Source organism: Sphaeramia orbicularis, chromosome 8 (assembly GCF_902148855.1).
Source record: "Sphaeramia orbicularis chromosome 8, fSphaOr1.1, whole genome shotgun sequence".
Taxonomy (NCBI): Eukaryota; Metazoa; Chordata; class Actinopteri; order Kurtiformes; family Apogonidae; genus Sphaeramia; species Sphaeramia orbicularis.
The window spans coordinates 11,554,031-11,574,126 of NC_043964.1; the positions used below are offsets into that span (position 1 = coordinate 11,554,031).

Consider the following 20,096-nt stretch of genomic DNA (forward strand, 5'->3'; position numbering starts at 1 on the left):
ATAGCTCCTCAAAGTTGGCCGAAAAGCAAATTTGCCAAAAAAAAAACAAAAAACAAACATTAATTTTCAAAGGGCTGTATCTCCTAAACTATTACAGATATGACATTAAAATTTTGGATGTATTCGTTTATCTGGCAAGTGAACAAGTGTGATTTTTTTCAGAATTTTATGAGGGGGTCATGTGGGGACCGCTGGTTGAATTGCCATGGAATGACCCACCTAAATTCAACATAAATTGTTGGGTTGGACCAGATGGAACAGAGTTGACTAACCTTACCTCCCCCACCCCCGACCACCACCAAAATTTAATCATTTGTTCCTTGTGCCAGTATAAACATTTCCTGAAAATTTCATCCAAATCCATCCATAACTTTTTGAGTTATCTTGCTAACAGACAGACAAACAGACAAACCCCGATGAAAACATAACCTCCTTGGCAGATACAGCCAACAAGTTTATGGCAACATAACCGAAGACCAACCATATCTAATTTGACCCTTTCATGCACAGTGGTCACTATAGTAGACAGCTATTCAAAGCTGTTCTCTTGTATATTCATGGATTTTATTGTTTTAGTTCCATATCAGCCAACACAGTGGGCACCTACACTACCAGGCAAAAGTTTGGACTCACCTGGTTTTTCTTTATTTTTATGACTATTTTCATTGTAGATTCTCACTGAAGGCATCAAAACTATGAATGAACACATATGGAATTATGTAGTTTAAAAAGGTGTGACAAAACTCAAACATATTTTATATTTTAGATTCTTCAAAATAGCCACATTTTGCTTTATTACTGCTTTGTGCATTCTTGACATTCTCTTGATGAGCTTCATGAGGTAATCACCTGAAATGTTTTCCAAAAGTCTGGAAGGAGTTCCAAATGATGCTGAGCTCTTGTTGGCCATCTGTGGTCCATCTCATGTCATTTAAATAAGAAGGTGAGTCCAAACTTTCGCCTGGTAGTGTATGCATCATCCCATACACTGCAATTCATACCATTACTGTAACTTTGCTGTTCTTGATAAACCTGATCTGCACTAACATGTTTGGGTGTAAATCAATTGCTTGTTGTTGTTATTAGACTGTAGGTTTTTTTTTTTTTTTTTTTTTTGCATATTATCTCCATAAAGTGTGTAATAAGTAATATTAGAGTATGTTAAAATGTGACAAAACATCAGATTAGCGGCATTAAAAAAATAATTTCATAGTTTTCATTCAGTATATCAGTAAATACATGTTTCTTTGCTTCAAAAATTAAATGCATGGTGTCCAGCTGAGCGGATATTTTTGCAACTCCATGAAAAATAGGTTCATAAAAAATTTTTCAATCGCATTGTTTTTTTATGTCTAAAGAGGAATAAAAACAATCGGGAAAAATATCTTGATTAGGGTCAAAAAACGTTTTTCAAAATCTCTCTGATGGGACATTTTAGAGACAATTTGACTCACATTTTTACTTTTAAATTCATTTTTGCTTCAGTTGGACCATAAGGGATTATCCAAAACAAGGAGCTACTTTATAGTGAAATAAACGTTGGAATGGCAAACAATTAAAATTTGCTCATTACTGTGTTTTGACCCATTAAGATTCTCATAATTCATGCATGAAAGGGTTAATGCCTTTTAAAGATTTTTTAAGGTATTAAATACAGATATGCAAATTCCAGACTTTTAAGATTTTTTAAGACCCCATGGGAATCCTGGTCATTGTCTAAGATAGTGACAAGACCAAAATGAGTTCAAGGCCTTCAAAAAGTGGTCTTCAGAAGATCTCAGGAACACTTTCAGTCAATCTCAAGTGCTACAACATTAGTTACATCCCACACTTAAATGAAACAAAACTCATCTAGTCCATCATTTATTAATGAAGGTGTTCCATTACCTGGTCCAACACCAATGTACTGCCTCCCCCTCCAGTACCTCATATTGTGAAGACTCACTGCATCCTACAAAGAATAATATGATAACATTAATGTGAAAGCTGGAACAGAGCACACATTTTTCATATAACATTACATCTTTAAAATATAATTCATTATTTCAGTTCAGTTTCTATGCTAGCTGAAGCTCTGGGGTCTGCTTCAGCTGTAAATAAACATTTTTTCTAACACTAATGTATACCACATAGCCTGGATTTAAACAAATGAATCATGAATTGGTTTATCATATTAACCCTCCAGTCTCCCATCCAGCAAGGCCCTTACTAAGCACCAGGTGTGCCATTTTGGCACACTTGTGGAATAATGTCAAAAAAAATTTCATACAGTTTGTTTTTAATTCTTTTACACTTTTTTCTATTTCATCAACTTGAGCCGTAAATAAAAATACCAAATACTCAATAATTGTCACATTTTTTAACCCTTTAAATGCTGTGTTTGTAATGTAAACAAACCATTTTTTTGGATGCAAAAAACACAAAAAATTATTTTTTTTCAATATACTACATAAAAAGTGGATTACATTTTATTTGATATGTCAACAATTAACCCCAACATTGGTTAATTTGTATTATTATTTTTGGCACTAGGTCAAATGTACAATAATACTAGCATCTGTCACCAAGTGTGCGTAAAATGCACACCTATAAATCAAACTATTAAATATTATATATTGATTTATTTTTCTGCTCTAATTTGATTTTATTTTTGTAAATCAAGGTCAGCCTTAATCATACATATCAAATAATCATTCAATTTACATTTTTTTTTAACCTTTTAAACGATCTCTTTTCATCATGATGTCACTACATTTTTTGATGCAAAAAACACAAAATATGCTGTTGTTTTTTTTTTTCAAAATACTAGATAAAAATTGGATTAAATATTATTTGATTTTTGCAGCCTGGCATATGTCAATGATTAACAGCAACATTAACAACGTTAATGAATTAATTTAGACCCTCCCCTCTCAAATGAAGCCCAGATATCAGTAAAAGCAGGATTTATGCCTTAATGGCTTTCGGATCAAAAACAGTGGTTGTAATGGAGGAAATAGTGAGTTTTAGGCACACTTGGGAGACAGATGCTAGTCTTGTAATTTTCTTTTGTTTACAATGTGCAAATTTTAATTGGTGGCCAGAATTTTAAAGATCATGCACAAATGAACAACTTTTGAATTCTAACCTTATTTAAATTGTGAAAAATAATATGAAGTTTTTTAACACGAAGTGCAAAGTGTGCCTAAAAAGTGCACTCGGATACCGGAGGGTTAAGTAGGGTAAAAAATATGACTATGGTATTAGAATATAACAGCCTGTTTGGTGATACTACATCAATTCTCAAAAAAGAAATAGATTTTTTAATTAAATGCAATGTTTTCCTGGTGCACAGCTGTTCATTCATGTTGTGTTTAAGTCCCAACAGCTACATAGTTGTGTTGTATTCTTTATACAATGACAGTTTTCATCAAATTAGATATAAAAATAGCATTATATATACTGTATACTAACTGTAACCACTGCATCATGATTAGATATTGTATGACCTGATTCTATTTGTATGTATAGTTTGCTTTTACACTTGTTTACATTTTCAACTCTGATATTGTTTATGCACCTTATACTCAATAATTGCACATATATTATTTATCCCAGTTTGCACAATTACTCATACATTGCACATTTATGTAAATATATATTTTCTCGTAGTAATAGTTGTTTATATTGTTTTTATATTTTATGCTCATTCTCTTTTGCATGCCATTCTTAAATGCCACTTTGTTATGTTTGTTTTAATTTCCAAGTTAAATTATTACATATCTATTTTTATACATTTTAACCCATAAAGACCCACTCTGCTAGTTTTGTGTCAGTTCCCAAATGAATTTTTTTCTCTATTTAACCTTTCTCATGTGATTTATCACCATTTATTATAATATTATCCTCTATATTTTGCATTTTTCAATGTAAATCATGCATTTTCCCATATTTAATTTCCTATATTTGATTTAGATGTTCCTGAAAACCCAGAGTTAATGCAAAGGTTATTATATCACAGAAGGGAAATGTTGAGCCGCATTATGTAATAAATTCCCATTATGTAATAAAAGTTCAAAATGTAATAAGAATGTCACGTCATCTTGTAATAAAGCCGCATTATGTAATAAGCTGACGAGTTTTGTAATAAACGAAATCACTGCATTATATAGTAAATTTTTTCGCATTATGTAGTAAGTTATTACAATTTGAGAAATTTATTACAAAATGCACTTGACATATTTTTATTTTTAAAAAAATGTAATAACGTAGTTCATTATGTAATAACAATCCAAATTAATATAATTTCAGAGCAATTTAGAAGAAATTAGTCACAGGAGCTACAGGTAATGGAATCAGAACTTTAACCACACAGTTTAAAGACGAAAATAAAAATGTGTCAAGTGCATTTTGTAATAAATTCCTCAAATTGTAATAACTTACTATATAATGCCAAAAAATTTACTACATAATGCGCTGAGGTAGTTTATTACAAAATGTGTCAGTTTATTGCATAATGCGGCTTTATTACAAGATGACGTGACATTCGTATTACATTTTGATTCTTATTACATAATGGGAATTTATTACATAATGCAGCTCAACAGGAAAACTGAAGAAAAAGTGATTTTTTCAGCAAATATATCGATAAGTGAGCATAAAAACAAGCATCTCCATCCACTGTCATTGATCCAACTCCATGGGTTTTATTAGTGAATCAATGTTGTAGAAGATGACGGTGTTTCCACAGTAACTACGGAGCCTCTGAACGTCCAAATGGGTCATATCTGATGACCATGAAAAGACGATAAAATGAATTTCACACCAATTATTTACATGTATTCATAGGATTAGTGGATCAACAGGTATCAAACAGTTCAGATCAGTAGATGGTTTTGGTTGCTGGTGGATGTTTGGGTCTTTATGGGTTAAATTCTCTTCTTTGCATTCAGTGTGAACGGCAAAGTCAGACTTTTATTGTCCAGAGAAACCTGTTTTTTTACTGTACACATAACAAATAAACTGTTTGAATCTTGATCATTTGAATCTTAATAAATTTCTGGAATGAATGCAGATAAAAAGTAGTTATTTTTACTAATTCTGGCATATTTACATGGGTGCATTTTTTATACAGCAATGTTCATAAATGTGCATGGTCCCTATTAACCCTCCAGTAGCCGGGTGCGCTTTTTAGGCACACTTTGCACTTCATGTTAAAAAACTTCATATTATTTTTCACAATTTAAATAAGGTTAGAATTTAAAAGTTGTTCATTTGTGCATGATCTTTAAAATTCTGACCACCAACTAAAATTTGCACATTGTAAACAAAAGAAAATTACAAGACTAGCATCTGTCTCCCAAGTGTGCCTAAAATGCACTATTTCTTCTATTATAACCACTGTTTTTGATCCGAAAGCCATTAAAGCATAAATCCTGCTTTTACTGATATCTGGGCTTCATTTGAGAGGTGAGGGTCTAAATGAATTTATTAGCGTTGTTAATGTTGCTGTTAATCATTGACATATGCCAGGCTGCAAAAATCAAACAATATGTGATCCAATTTTTATGAAGTATTTTGAAAAAAACACAACAACATATTTTGTGTTTTTTGCATCAAAAAATGTAGTGACATCATGATGAAAGGAGATCGTTTAAAAGGTTAAAAAAAAAGTAAAATGAATGATTATTTGATATGTATGATTAGGGCTGACCTTGATTTACAAAAATAAAATCAAATTAGAGAAGAAAAAAAAATCACTATATAATATTTCATAGTTTAATTTATAGGTTTGCATTTTACGCACACTTGGTGACAGATGCTAGTATTTTTGAACATTTGACCTAGCGCCAAAAATAACAATGCAAATTAACTGATGTTGGAGTTAACCATTGACATATGCCAGGATGAAAAAAAATCAAATAATATGTGATCTACTTTTTATGTAGTATATTGAAAAAAAAACATTTTTTGTGTTTTTTGCATCCAAAAAAAGGGTTTGTTTACATTACAAACACGGCATTTAAAGGGTTAAAAAATGTGACAATTATTGAGTATTTGGTATTTTTATTTTCGGCTCAAGTTGATGAAATAGAAAAAAGTGTAAAAGAATTCAAAACAAACTGTATGAAAAATTTTTTCACATTATTCCACATGTGTGCCAAAAAGGCCCACTTGGTGCTTAGTAAGGGCCTTGCTGGACAGGATACTGGAGGGTTAAATAAACCAATAAAATAAAACTAAAACTAAAAGAAATAAAATGAAGAGGACAGAATTCTTTGCAAAACCAGTAGATTATCTTACATTTCTTGCAAAGTTTGACACTTCATACTGCGCAAAGCCGTGTTGTTGCAGCGTCACCCTTGCGCGTTCATACATCTCTGCTGTTATGTCATCTGCGGGCATCGTCACTTCCCCACGATGCACCTGTTTAAAGAGCTGGGTGCCTCGCTCCAGGGTCAGCTGGTACAAAGACACGTGGTCATCGCACACCTTCAGCACCTCACACAACTCCTTCTCCCAGGATTCCACACCCTGCTTGGGACGACCAAACATGACGTCCACAGACACCTGACCGGGACACAACCTCTGAGCCTCTTCTAGAGTTTGTAAAGCCTCGACGGAGCTGTGATCTCTGCCCAGGAGCTTCAAGTCGGCATCCTGCAAAGACTGGATCAGAGACAAGGGAAGGAATGAATTGACATAATCTGCTTTAAAAGACAGTAAATAAAATTCTGCATCCACTTCAAAATACTCCTAATTACTTTTAAAGCCCTGCACAACCTCGCCCCCAGTTACATTTCTGACCTTCTAGTTCCCTACTCACCGTCACGACCACTCCGTTCATCAAACATTAACCTCCTATCCATCCCCCGCTGCAACTTTTCAACAAAAGGCAACCGTGCTTTTGCAATTCTGGCCCCAACCCTCTGAAATAGTGTTTCCCAACACATCAGATCATCAGATTCTACAGACACCTTCAAGCGACTCTTAAAAGCTCACTTTTACAGGGTGGGGAAGCAAAATTTACAAGGAACATTTAGTTGTTTTTTCTCAGCAGGCACTACGTCAGTTGTTTTGAAACCAAACATATATTGATGTCATAATCATACCTAACACTATTATCCATACCTTTTCAGAAACTTTTGCCCATATGAGTAATCAGGAAAGCAAACGTCAAAGAGTGTGTGATTTGCTGAATGCACTCGTCACACCAAAGGAGATTTCAAAAATAGTTGGAGTGTCCATAAAGACTGTTTATAATGGAAAGAAGAGAATGACTATGAGCAAAACTATTACGAGAAAGTCTGGAAGTAGAGGAAGCAACAAAAAACGTACCAAAGCTTTTATTAAAGCTCTCAAATCCAAAATCCTAAAGGATCCAACCAAATCCATGAGAAAAATGGCAACTGAACTTGAGGTAGACAACAAGACCGTTAGAAATGCAGTAAAATATGATTTGAAGTTAAAATCTTACACAAGAACACCAAAACACTTGTTGACAACAGCAACAAATCCAACTTTAGCAACTTTGGGGAATCATGTTTATGGCCGCCTTCTAGCCCAGATCTAAACCCTCTGGATTCTGCTATTTGGGGCATTTTAGAACATGCTACCAATAGAACATCACACAGCAATGTCGACTTTCTTAAAGATACTATTAAAGAAGAACGGGAGAAGTTGTCACCCGAATATTTGAGGAACACTTGCACAAGTTTCAGGAAGCATGTGAAGGCAGTTATTGAGAAAGAAGGAGGACACATAGAATAAAAACATTTTCTATTATGTACATTTTCTTGCGGCAAATAAATTCTCATGACTTTCAATAAACTAATTGGTCATACACTGTCTTTCAATCCCTGCCTCAAAATACTGTAAATTTCGCTTCCTCACCCTGTATAAACAAGCATTTCATTAAATCTCTTCTATTTACGCCCCAATGAACTCATGTTATTGACTTGACTTCTTCCCTGGAGTCTCTGTGCTTTATCACCTCACAGGTTTTCCCAGGATCATCACCGGTTTTTCCCTGGATCTTCACAGGTTTTCCTAAGATCATCTCTGGATCTGCTGCTGTGGTCCTGCCTCTCTCCACCTTTATCGTCATCCCTCACTTATCCATATAGTTACGATAGTGTTTATTATACTGTTCTATACATGTTCTAGTTCAGTTATTTGTTCATGTGTCTCCCCCTACCTCCCCCCTCTCCACCCTCTCCCCCAGTCTCTCTCTATCGCTATCGCTCTCTCTTTTCTCCTCCTTTACTCTCTCTCTTTAACCCCAACTGGCCAAGGCAGACGGCCATCCTTCAGGAGTCTGGGTCTGCTCGAGGTTTCTGCTGTTAAAGGGAAGTTTTTCCTCACCACTGTCACCAGTCATAAGTGTTTGCTCCTGGAGGATTCTGTTGGGTTTCTGTAAATTGGCTTAAAATTTGATTTGATTTGATCTATCTCCCCTTAATGTGAAGGACTTTGTAACATGTTGTTTTAAAAGTGCTATATAAATAAAGCTTTACTTACTTACTTACTTACAGTACAAAAGAACTTCCCTTAACCCATAAAGGCCCAAACCTGCACCAGTGAACAAAAGCATCTACTGATATAAACTGTTTAATACCTGTTGATCCACTAATCCTATCAATACATGTAAATAATTAAAGTAAAATACAGTATATCATCTTTTCATGGTCATCAGATATAACCCATTTGGACTTTCAGAGGCTCTGTAGTTACCATGGAAACACCTTCATCCTCTACACACTGGAAAAAAATCAAAATCTTACTAAGTATATTTTTCTCATTTCTAGTCAAAAGGTCTCATCACACTTAAAATAAGACATAATCACCTAAAGAATAACTTTTCAGTGAGATATAAGAAGAGATCTTGAAATTTTTAAATTAGAATTTTTTTTTTGCTTGAATTACGCAAAAAAATCTGCCAATGGAACAAGTGAAAATTATCTTGGTAAGATTTCCTGAAATAAGATTTTCAAGATCTGTTGTCAAAAAATAAGTTATTCTATCTTACTGAAAAGTTACCCTTTAGGTCACAGGTGTTAAACATGCAGCCCAGGGGCCAAAACTGGCCCACCAAAGGCTCCAATCCAGCCTGTGGTATGAATTTGTGAAATGCAAAAATTACACTGAAGATATTAACAATCAAGTATGTTAAAATCATTGCAGGTCAATTCAATCTAAAGCGGATCAGACCAGTAAAATACTATCATAATAACCTATAAATGATGAAAACCGCAAATTTTCCTCTTTGTTTTAGTGTAAAAAAAGTTAAATTACACAAAAATTTTTACATTTACAGACTACAGCCTTTTACAAAAAATGTGAATAACCTGAACAAATATGAACCTGAAAGAGAAGTATGTAGAATTTTAACAATATTCTGCCTGTTATTAAATGTTTCATGTATTTGTAAATCCACTGTGATCTGTAAGTTGTGATGCACATGTATAAATGATCAACTAAAGCATAATATTGTTAAAATTGCACTTATTTTTCTGAAGAATTTTCAAGTTGTTCATATTTGTTCATGTTATGTTCAAGTACAGTTCGTAGATGTAAACATTTTCATTACAGAATCTGACTTTTTTTTTCACTCAAAAACATAGAGAAAACATTGGAGTTGACATTATTTATCAGTTCTTATCCTGTTATTTATATTATTTTATTGGTCTGGCCCACTTTAGTTCAGATTAGGCTGAATGTGGCCCCTGAACTAAAATGAGTTTGACACCCCTGCTCTACCCACTGGAAAAAAACACAAAAAAAAAAAAACAAGTATATTTTTCTCATTTCTAGTCAAAATATCTCATCACACTTAAAATAAGGCATAATCACCTAAAGAGTAACTTTTCAGTGAGATATAAGAACTTATTTTTAGACAACAGATCTTGAAATTTTTAAATTAGAATTTTTTTTTTGCTTGAATTAAGCAAAAAAAATCTGCCAAAGGAACAAGTGAAAATTATCTTGGTGAGATTTCTTGAAATAAGATTTTCAAGATCTGTTGTCTAAAAATAAGTTCTTATATCTCACTGAAAAGTTACTCCACAGGTGATTAAGTATTATTTTTAGTGTGATGAGATATTTTGACAAGAAATGAGAAAAATACACTTGGTAAGATTTAGATTTTTTCCAGTGCTACATTGATTCACCAGTAAAACCCATGGAGTTTGATCAATGACAGTGGATGAAGAGGCGTGTTTTATGTTTAGTTGTTGATATCTTTCCTGAAAAACACACCTTTTCGTCAGTTTTTCTGTTTTGATATAATAACCCTTGCATTAACTCTGGGTTTTTAGGAACATCTACATCAGATATAGGAAAGTAAACACAGAAAAATGCACGATTTACGGTGAAAAATGCAAAATATGGAGGATGATATTTTGATAAATGGTGATAAATCACTTAAGAAAGGTTAAATAGAGAGAAAAATTAATTTGGGAACTGCCATAAAAGTTGCACTGGGTCTTTATGGGTTAAAATGTATAAAAATAGAAACAGAATAATTTAATTGGTCATCTTCTACAACCTTGATTCACTAGTAAAACCCATGTAGTTTGATCAATGACAGTGGATGGAGACAATTGTTTTTACATTCAATTAGCAATATCTTTGCTGAAAAAGTCATTTTTTCTTCATTTTTCCCTGTTTTGATATAATTAACTTCAAATTTACTCTGAGTTTTCATGAACATCTACATGATCTGTCAACTAAATATAAGAAAATACATGATTTACACCAAAAAATGCAAAATACACAGGATAATATTATGAAAAAATTGGTGATAAATCAGCTAAGAAAAGAAGAAACAGAGAAAAAAAATCTGTTTTGATATAATAAACTTTAAATTAACTCCAAATTTTCATGAATGCCTAAATTAAATATACAAAAATACATGATTTACAGTGAAATAATCCAAATATAGAGGATGATATTATAATAAGTACTGATAAATCACTTAAGAAAGGTTAAATAGAGAGAAAAATTAATTTGGGAACTGCCATAAAAGTTGCACTGGGTCTTTATGGGTTAAAATGTATAAAAATAGAAACAGAATAATTTAATTGGTCATCTTCTACAACCTTGATTCACTAGTAAAACCCATGTAGTTTGATCAATGACAGTGGATGGAGACAATTGTTTTTACATTCAATTAGCAATATCTTTGCTGAAAAAGTCATTTTTTCTTCATTTTTCCCTGTTTTGATATAATTAACTTCAAATTTACTCTGAGTTTTCATGAACATCTACATGATCTGTCAACTAAATATAAGAAAATACATGATTTACACCAAAAATGCAAAATACACAGGATAATATTATGAAAAAATTGGTGATAAATCAGCTAAGAAAAGAAGAAACAGAGAAAAAAAATCTGTTTTGATATAATAAACTTTAAATTAACTCCAAATTTTCATGAATGCCTAAATTAAATATACAAAAATACATGATTTACAGTGAAATAATCCAAATATAGAGGATGATATTATAATAAGTACTGATAAATCACTTAAGAAAGGATAAATAGAGAGAAAAATTAATTTGGGAACTGCCAAAAAAGTTGCACTGGGTCTTTATGGGTTAAAATGTATAAAAATAGAAATAGAATAATTTAATTGGTCATCTTCTACAACCTTGATTCACTAGTAAAACCCATGTAGTTTGATCAATGACAGTGGATGGAGACAATTGTTTTTACATTCAATTAGCAATATCTTTGCTGAAAAAGTCAATTTTTCTTCATTTTTCCCTGTTTTGATATAATTAACTTCGAATTTACTCTGAGTTTTCATGAACATCTACATGATCTGTCAACTAAATATAAGAAAATACATGATTTACACCAAAAAATGCAAAATACACAGGATAATATTATGAAAAAATTGATGATAAATCAGCTGAGAAAAGTAGAAATAGAGAAAAAAAATCTGTTTTGATATAATAACCTTTAAATTAACTCCAAATTTTCATGAACGCCTAAATTAAATATATGAAAATACGTGATTTACAGTGAAAGAATCCAAATATAGAGGATAATATTATAATAAATGGTGATAAACCACTAAAGAAAGGTTAACTGGAGAGAAAAATTAATTTGGGAACTACCATAAAAGTAGCACTGGGTCTTTATGGGTTAAATACACTGTAAACCTCTGCAGTAATCGTTGTAAAAATGATGTGAAAATGCTGGTTTTGTAATGGGACTATCTCAGGGTTTCTGCATCAGCACCTTGCATAGAATGAGGTCATGAGCAATGGTGTGATCGTCTTTTGTTTTTATTCCATATTTCAGCACCACTTAAAGGACTATTTACAACACAATGCCCATCATCAAGTAGCTCAGATGATGTCCGGTTTAAAACAAAAGGAAAAAAAAACAACTATCAGGGAAGATGAGTCATACAACTGAGCATTTCATTGGCACAAATAACAAAAATCTCTGAATAAATTAACAACTCACTTCAAAATGCATCAAAGGCTGGTCTGGGGGAAGAAAACAAACACATGAATGACCTCCTGCATTAACAAACGAAGAATCTAGAACTGGGTTTGATGCAGAATTTATAAAACGATACCTGTGGGTATTTTTCATTATCATATCTAAGTAATTTTTTCTGTCTAAACCTTACCAAACTGCAGGGGATAATACCCAACACTGGTCTACAAGGAAAAGGCTTCCAGAATAAGAGTAGTGAAATTTTACTCGAGGTAGATCGATAAATCTGCCAGCCAATATATCGGGCTGATAAACTGATTTTCTATGGGTTTTACTGGTGAATCAATATTGTAGAAGATGACGGTGTTTCCATAGTAACTACGGAGCCTCTGAACGTCCAAATGGGTCATATCTGATGACCATGAAAAGATGACAAACTGTATTTTATACCAGTTACTGACATGGATTGATACATTTAATGGATCAACAGGTATTAAACAGTTTCGATCAGTAGATGTTTTGGTCACAGGTGGATGTTTGGGTCTTTATGGGTTCATCTCTGAAGCAGATAATTTCTAAAAAAATGTAGACCAGTGTAATAAATGGTGCTGAATCATTATTCATGGGTTAAATCAGTGTTTTTTAACCTTGGGGTCGCAACCTCACGTGGAGTGGCCTGGAATTCAAATGGGGTGAAACGGTCTGAAATTTCGAGTAATTGATAAAAATAAAATAAAAAATACTTTTAATGATTCAATATTGCATACTGCTTATGTAAAAAAAATGTGTCTAAAATGTTTCTGTATTGAGTAAAACAAAATATGTGTTGGATTATAAAGCAATGAGAATCACTTATTCTGCCATATTTGAGTTATTGTGTTGAAGTATGGGGCAACACATATATGAGTAACACAAAGCCATTGTATTTATTACAGAAAAGAGCAATAAGAATCATGTATAATGTTAATTTCAGGGAACATACAAATGAATTGTTTATTAAATCAGGACTGTTTAAGTTTAAAGAGCTGGTTGAATTAAGGACATTGTTGATTATGTTCAGAGCGAGAAATGGACTTTTGCTGCAAATTTGCAGAGATTATTTGTTTTAGTATCACAGGATGAAGAACATAGAAGGAGGTTTGATTTTAAACAACAAAGGGTTCAGACTAATGTTGAAGTAAATGTGTATTTCTGTTGTGGGTGTCAGGATGTGGAATTGTTTGGCAATGGAAGAGAAGAGCTGTACAAATATTTTTTTAGTTTAAGAGGCTGTATAAGGAAAGAATAGAGAAGCTTTATGCATGTAATGAAATAATTTTACTTATGGATGTTGGATTTGTTTTATTTGCACTGACTATCATGTAAATTGTTTACTGTAATAGCTGTAACAGCAACCTATCTGATGTAAGCAGATGTTTCAGGAAAGGGGCAGGTATAAGTTTTCTTCATCGTGCTCCTTTCCAATCATTTAGATTGGAATGAATGAATAAATAAATATATATTTCATTATAATGAAAACATGACACACTTTTTCTAATAAAAATCAAGTTCAAATAAAATGCAGGATATAATATCTGAAAGGGCATATCTTGATTGACCCGATCTTGTGACTTTCAAATGTTCCTTGTGGTCGGTTTCAGATGCTGCAGCTCTTTCATAATTCATAGTTTGAGTTCTTGTTTGTTCAGTATTAATTGTCAGTCTTGTAAATCCAAGCTGGACTGACTGTACATATCCTGACCAAGGAAAATAAAATTCTCACTTTGTGCAGTAATCTACACTTGGCTTTTCTGCCTCCGTCCATAATAATATACATTATATCAGTGGTTCCCGACCTTTTTTGGCTTGTGACTCCATTTTAACATCACAGATTTCTGGCGACCCCAGATATTCAAAACGGAGACTTGGTTTGTTTTGCAAAAATTCATTTGTTTTTGATCATGTAATAGTTTGCTATACTATGTTGCAAATAAACGTTAATTTTAGACACATTTAGTCTATATAATGTATATTATTATGGACGAAGGCAGTAAAACCAGGTGTAGATTACTGCACAAAGTAAGAATTTTATTTTTCTTGGTCAGGATATGTACAGTCAGTCCAGCTTGGATTTACAAGGCTGACAATTAATACTGAACAAACAAGAACTCAAACTCTGAATTATGAAAGAGCTGCAGCATTTGAAACCAACCACAATGAACATTTGACAGATAAACAGAACCACAGTGCTTCAGTTTCAGCTTCACAGTTTGTCATGTCTTTTATGGATTGGGATTGTCTCTGTCAACTCACCATATATTTTTATTAGTAAGTTTTTATTTTTATCAATTACTAGAAATTTCAGGCGACCCCATTTGAATTCCACGCGACCCCTTTGGTTGGAAAACACTGCATTATATAGACTAAATGTCGTCTAAAATTAACGTTTATTTGCAACATTGTATAGCAAACTATTACATGATCAAAAACAAATTAATTTTAGCAAAAAAAAAAAAAAAAGTCTCTGTTTTGAATGTCTGGGGTCGCCAGAAATTTGCGATGTTAAAATGGGGTCACGAGCCAAAAAAGGTTGGGAACCACTGGGTTAAATTATGGATCAAACTCACCTGGACCCCAACGGAGAACCGGTTCACCCCAGCACGGCAGTAGTCCTCTAACTTGGACCGTCCCGCAGGAGTTGGATTCACTTCTAATGTCACCTCGGCCTTTGGAGGTAAATAAACATGTCTGGAGACAGTTTCAAGCACTGCAGCAATAGTGGACGGGGGTGCCAAACTGGGGGTCCCACCACCGAAAAACACCGAGGTGATGCTGCAGGTGAGAAATTCAGAATAAAAACCTGTTCAAAGATACATGATGATGATGATTTAAAGAGGGAAATATGATGAATCACTGTACCGGGACACCTGACTGAGACAGAGCAGGGTCTCCGTCTCCTTCTGAAGGCACTGGGTCATGACGTGGTTGTTGTCGGCTCTGGATATGTATTTGTTAAAGTTGCAGTAGGAGCATCGTCTGAGACAGTAAGGCCACTGTGGAAAGGAAGAACATGAAGACCTGGAACAGTGCAAAAGGGTGACCAGGAACAAAAACCCCGAGAGGAAATGAACTGAAATATCACTCATGTTGACCCATATGTTGAAACAATTTCCAACAATTTTATTATTATTATTATTATTATTATTATTATTATTATTATTATTATTATTATTATTATTATTATTATACCCTTATTAACCAGGGGAAAAAGGCTGTATTTGAAGAACATGCACAAGTTTAAGTAAATTACAGTCAGGTTTACATCAAAATGTGTCAAAGATTTTAGTTTAATTATTTAAAAAAAACCTGCAAAAGAAAAGACTTCCTTGTTTACAAATTATTACAGTAAAATGAGACATTGATCCACCACCAGATTTTGATCAGAACACGTTTTTGTTTTTTTCATTTTAAGTCCACTGTTATTTATGCTGTTCATTTTGTGTTCATTTAATCCCTTATGTTTATTATTATTATTATTATTATTATTATTATTATTATTATTATTATTATTATTTTTATTATTATTATTATTATTATTATTATTATTATTATTATTATTATTATTATTATTATTATTATAACTTTGATTTAACCAGGGGAAAAAGGCTGTATTTGAAGAACATGCACAAGTTTAAGTAAATTACAGTCAGGTTTACATCAAAATGTGTCACAGATTTTAGTTTAATTATTTAAAAAACCTGCAAAAGAAAAGACGTCCTTGTTTACAAATTATTACAGTACAATGAGACATTGATCTACCACCAGATTTTGATCAGAACACTTTTTTTTTTTCATTTTTGTCCACTGTTATTTATACTGTTCATTTTGTGTTCATTTAATCCCTTATCTTTTTATTATTATTATTATTATTATTATTATTATTATTATTATTATTATTATTATTATTATTATTATTATTATTATTGGCCATTTTATTTATCATTTTATTCATTTTGTTGTATTAAGGAAGTGCATTTTGACCAATATTCTGCCTGTTACTAAAAGTTTTGTGTATTTGTGATCCACTGTGATCTGTAAGTTGTAATGTACATGTGTAAATGAGAAGCTGAGACAGAATATTGTTAAAATTGCACTTATTTTTGTCAGTCTGCCCCAGGGCGGCTGTGGCTACAGATGTAGTTTACCACCACCAGAGGGAGAATGTGAGCGCGAATGAATAATGGGTCAATAATGTAAAGCGCTTTGGGTGTCTAGAAAGGCGCTATATAAATCCAATCCATTATTATTTTTCTAAAGAAATTTAAATTTTTTACATGATTATTCATGTTAGCCACATTTTTTAAAGGATACTTTAAAGACGTAAACATTTTCATAATGTAATTTTACATTTTTCACTCTAAAACATAAAAAGATGACATTATTTATAGGCTGTTATTTTATTGGTCGGATCCATTGTATATCATTTTGGGTTTTATGTAGACCCTGAGCTAAAATGAGTTGACACCCCTGATTTAGTACTTATGTATTTGCTCCATTTTTTTTTTTCCATGTTGTTAATCACAGTGATATTTTATTAATTATACCAAGAATTTAGTTAGTTTTTGCTCATTTTTGATCAAGGTAATCATCATTTCTGTTGAATGCATTGGTTAATTTGTTCAATTTTTCTGGCATTTGTTGATTTAATGAATTATTTAGTTCATTTTTGTTAATTTTCTATATTATTTTGCTCATTTTGTTCCATATTTGGTTCACCTTGGGTCATTTATTTCACTACTTTGTACTTAATGTTGTTTATTTTGTTGATTTAATACTTATTTCGCTCATTTTGATTCAAATGGTGTGTCTTATTTCACTTCTTTTTGAATGAATGAATGAAATCTTTATTTCGAACATGTCAACAGTGAAATCAAAACAAAAATCCACCAACAAAATATAAATACTGGTTCATAAATGATTAATAGGCAAACAAATAACAAAATGAGTAAATAAATAATACTAGTTATAGTAAATAATAATAATAATAATAATAATAATAATAATAATAGTAAAACAAATGAAATTAAATTATACATGCTCGAAAAGGAGTAGGAAGAAGTAAAAACTTATGTACTCCTACCCCCAATTACTTATGATCACTATATGGCAATTATTATTTTGTATGAATATCAATATACAGTACTACTACTACTACTACTACTACCACTAATAATAATAATGATAATAATAATAATAGTAAAACAAATGAAATTAAATTATACATGCTCGAAAAGGAGTAAGAAGAAGTAAAAACTTATGTACTCCTACCCCCAATTACTTATGATCACTATATGGCAATTATTATTTTGTATGAATATCAATATACAGTACTACTACTACTACTACTACTACCACTAATAATAATAATGATAATAATAATAATAGTAAAACAAATTAAATTAAATTATACATCCTCTAAAAGGAGTAGGAAGAAGTCAAAACTTATGTACTCCTACTCCCAATTCCTTATGATCACTATACAGCAATTATCATTTTGTATGAATATTAATATACTACTACTATTACTAATAATAATAATAATAATAATAATAATAATAATAATAATAATAATAATAATAATATAAATAAAACAAATTAAATTAAGTTATACATGCTCAAAAAGGAGTAGGAAGAAGTAAAAACTTATGTACTCCTACCCCCAATTACTTATGATCACTATATGGCAATTATTATTTTGTATGAATATCAATATACAGTACTACTACTACTACTACTACTAATAATAATAATAATAATAATAATAACAACAATAAAAATGTCGTTTTTAAAAATACTTGTCACTTTAAATGTTTAATTCTCAGCAGCTGGAGCTCAAAATACCAAGTAAGATAAGATAAGATAAGATAAGATAAGATAAGATAAGATATTCCTTTATTGATCCCACAATGGGGAAATTCACAGTGTTGTCAGCAGCAAACATACACATAAACATAAACGTAAAACAAACAGTCATATAAATTTCAATAAAAAACTGTTTAAAATGTGTTTAAAAGGAGAGTGCAAATATGGTTTGATATGAATGTAGTGCAAATGGTTATAAATTAAAAAAAAAAAAAAAAAAAGTAGTGTTGAGCAAATCTGAGAAACTATACTCTTTTTCTATAAACTGACCATTCTATCTAAATACATCTCTTTTGATATATAAATGCAAAGACTGATATGACTCTTATTGTGTTATATTACACCGTACATGCTGCAGATCTCATTTGCAGACATGTGCACATGCATGTAATTGTTTCCTAAGTTCTCACGTGGATGTAGAGAGACGCCTCCTCAGTGATCCGTGGACAGTCCACCCACGCAGACCCCCCCTCAGTGATGTGGAGGTGTGTGGAGAAGCGTCGGAGGCAGGAGGAGGTAGCGCGTGCACCCATCTCCAGTGTGTGTGTGTGTGTGTGTGTGTGTGATCATCTGTGGACTCATTCAGGTTGTGTCCATCTCATCTGACTCCACTTAAATCTGTCTGAGTGGGTCCGTGGGTTTCTTCTGTTTCAACACGTGGGTCCTCACAGCATCACACATACACACCAGTTTTTCCATCATAAAAATAATATGTTATTTATGGGCGTTAACATGAGAATAAAGTCATAATGATCTGTAAGGTCATCACTTCCCTGTTGTCCAAGTCGCGCTCCTGTGACGTCACTACAAACAGGAAACACACGTGATTTCCTCTTTGTGTTTTATAATATTCAACCACAGGGAGGCGCTGTTTTATCTGCCATCACCAAACTGGACATTTTACCCATACCACTGTTAAGTCTATTAGTTTAGTTTATTTTAGGTTAGTTTATTTCAGACACAGACATAATACAAAACATATGAAACAAAAATAGAAATAATAATAATAATAATAATAATAATAATAATAATAATAATAATAATAATAATAATTTTAATAAAAAAAAATAATAATAAAAACAATACACAAATAAAAAAATCAAACAATAGAAAAATAATAATAATAATAATAATAATAATAATAATAATAATAATAATAATAATAAAAACAATACACAAATAAAAAACTCAAACAATAGAATAATAATAATAATAATAATAATAATAATAATAATAACAGAAACAATACACAAATAAAAAAATCAAACAATAGAAAAAAATAATAATAATAATAAAACAATACACAACTAAAAAAAATCAAACAACAGAAAAAACAATAATAATAATAAACAATACACAAATAAAAAATCAAACAATAGGGAAAAAAAATAATAATAATAAACAATACACAAAAAATCAAATAATAGGAAAAAAAAAAAAAAGAACAACTGTTGTGCCTGAAAGGGAGTAGTCCTACCCCCTAATTCCAGTCCTCAGACTGTTAGTGCTAAATCACTTGATATACAACATAAGATTGTGATTATCGACATACACATCTACATACACACATACAGTCACATACACACATACATACACACCAGTTTATTGTCTACCGCTGTACACACACGTCTGCACCCCCATGTTTATATACACACACCATACAATAGAACAACCTGACAATCCAAATAATTATCATACCCTTCCTTGAGCCAGATATTGTGAAAATAACATTTCTTTGTACTTTTTTTTTTTTTTTGGGGAA

General features: G+C 31.9%; 1 protein-coding gene across 1 annotated transcript in view; it reads right to left on the bottom strand.

Moving 5' to 3' along the window:
- Positions 1-19,118, bottom strand: part of rsad1 (radical S-adenosyl methionine domain containing 1) — a 24,478-nt gene extending 5,360 nt beyond the window's left edge. Inside the window, exons 1-5 of the mRNA XM_030140090.1 lie at positions 18,745-19,118; positions 15,332-15,465; positions 15,040-15,244; positions 6,283-6,648; positions 1,888-1,951 (exon numbers count right to left, since the gene is read on the bottom strand). Coding sequence (XP_029995950.1) covers positions 1,888-1,951; positions 6,283-6,648; positions 15,040-15,244; positions 15,332-15,465; positions 18,745-18,867 — 892 coding nt within the window. The 5' untranslated portion in view covers positions 18,868-19,118. The remainder of the gene's footprint in view (positions 1-1,887; positions 1,952-6,282; positions 6,649-15,039; positions 15,245-15,331; positions 15,466-18,744) is intronic.
- Between the last annotated feature and the right edge of the window lie 978 nt (positions 19,119-20,096).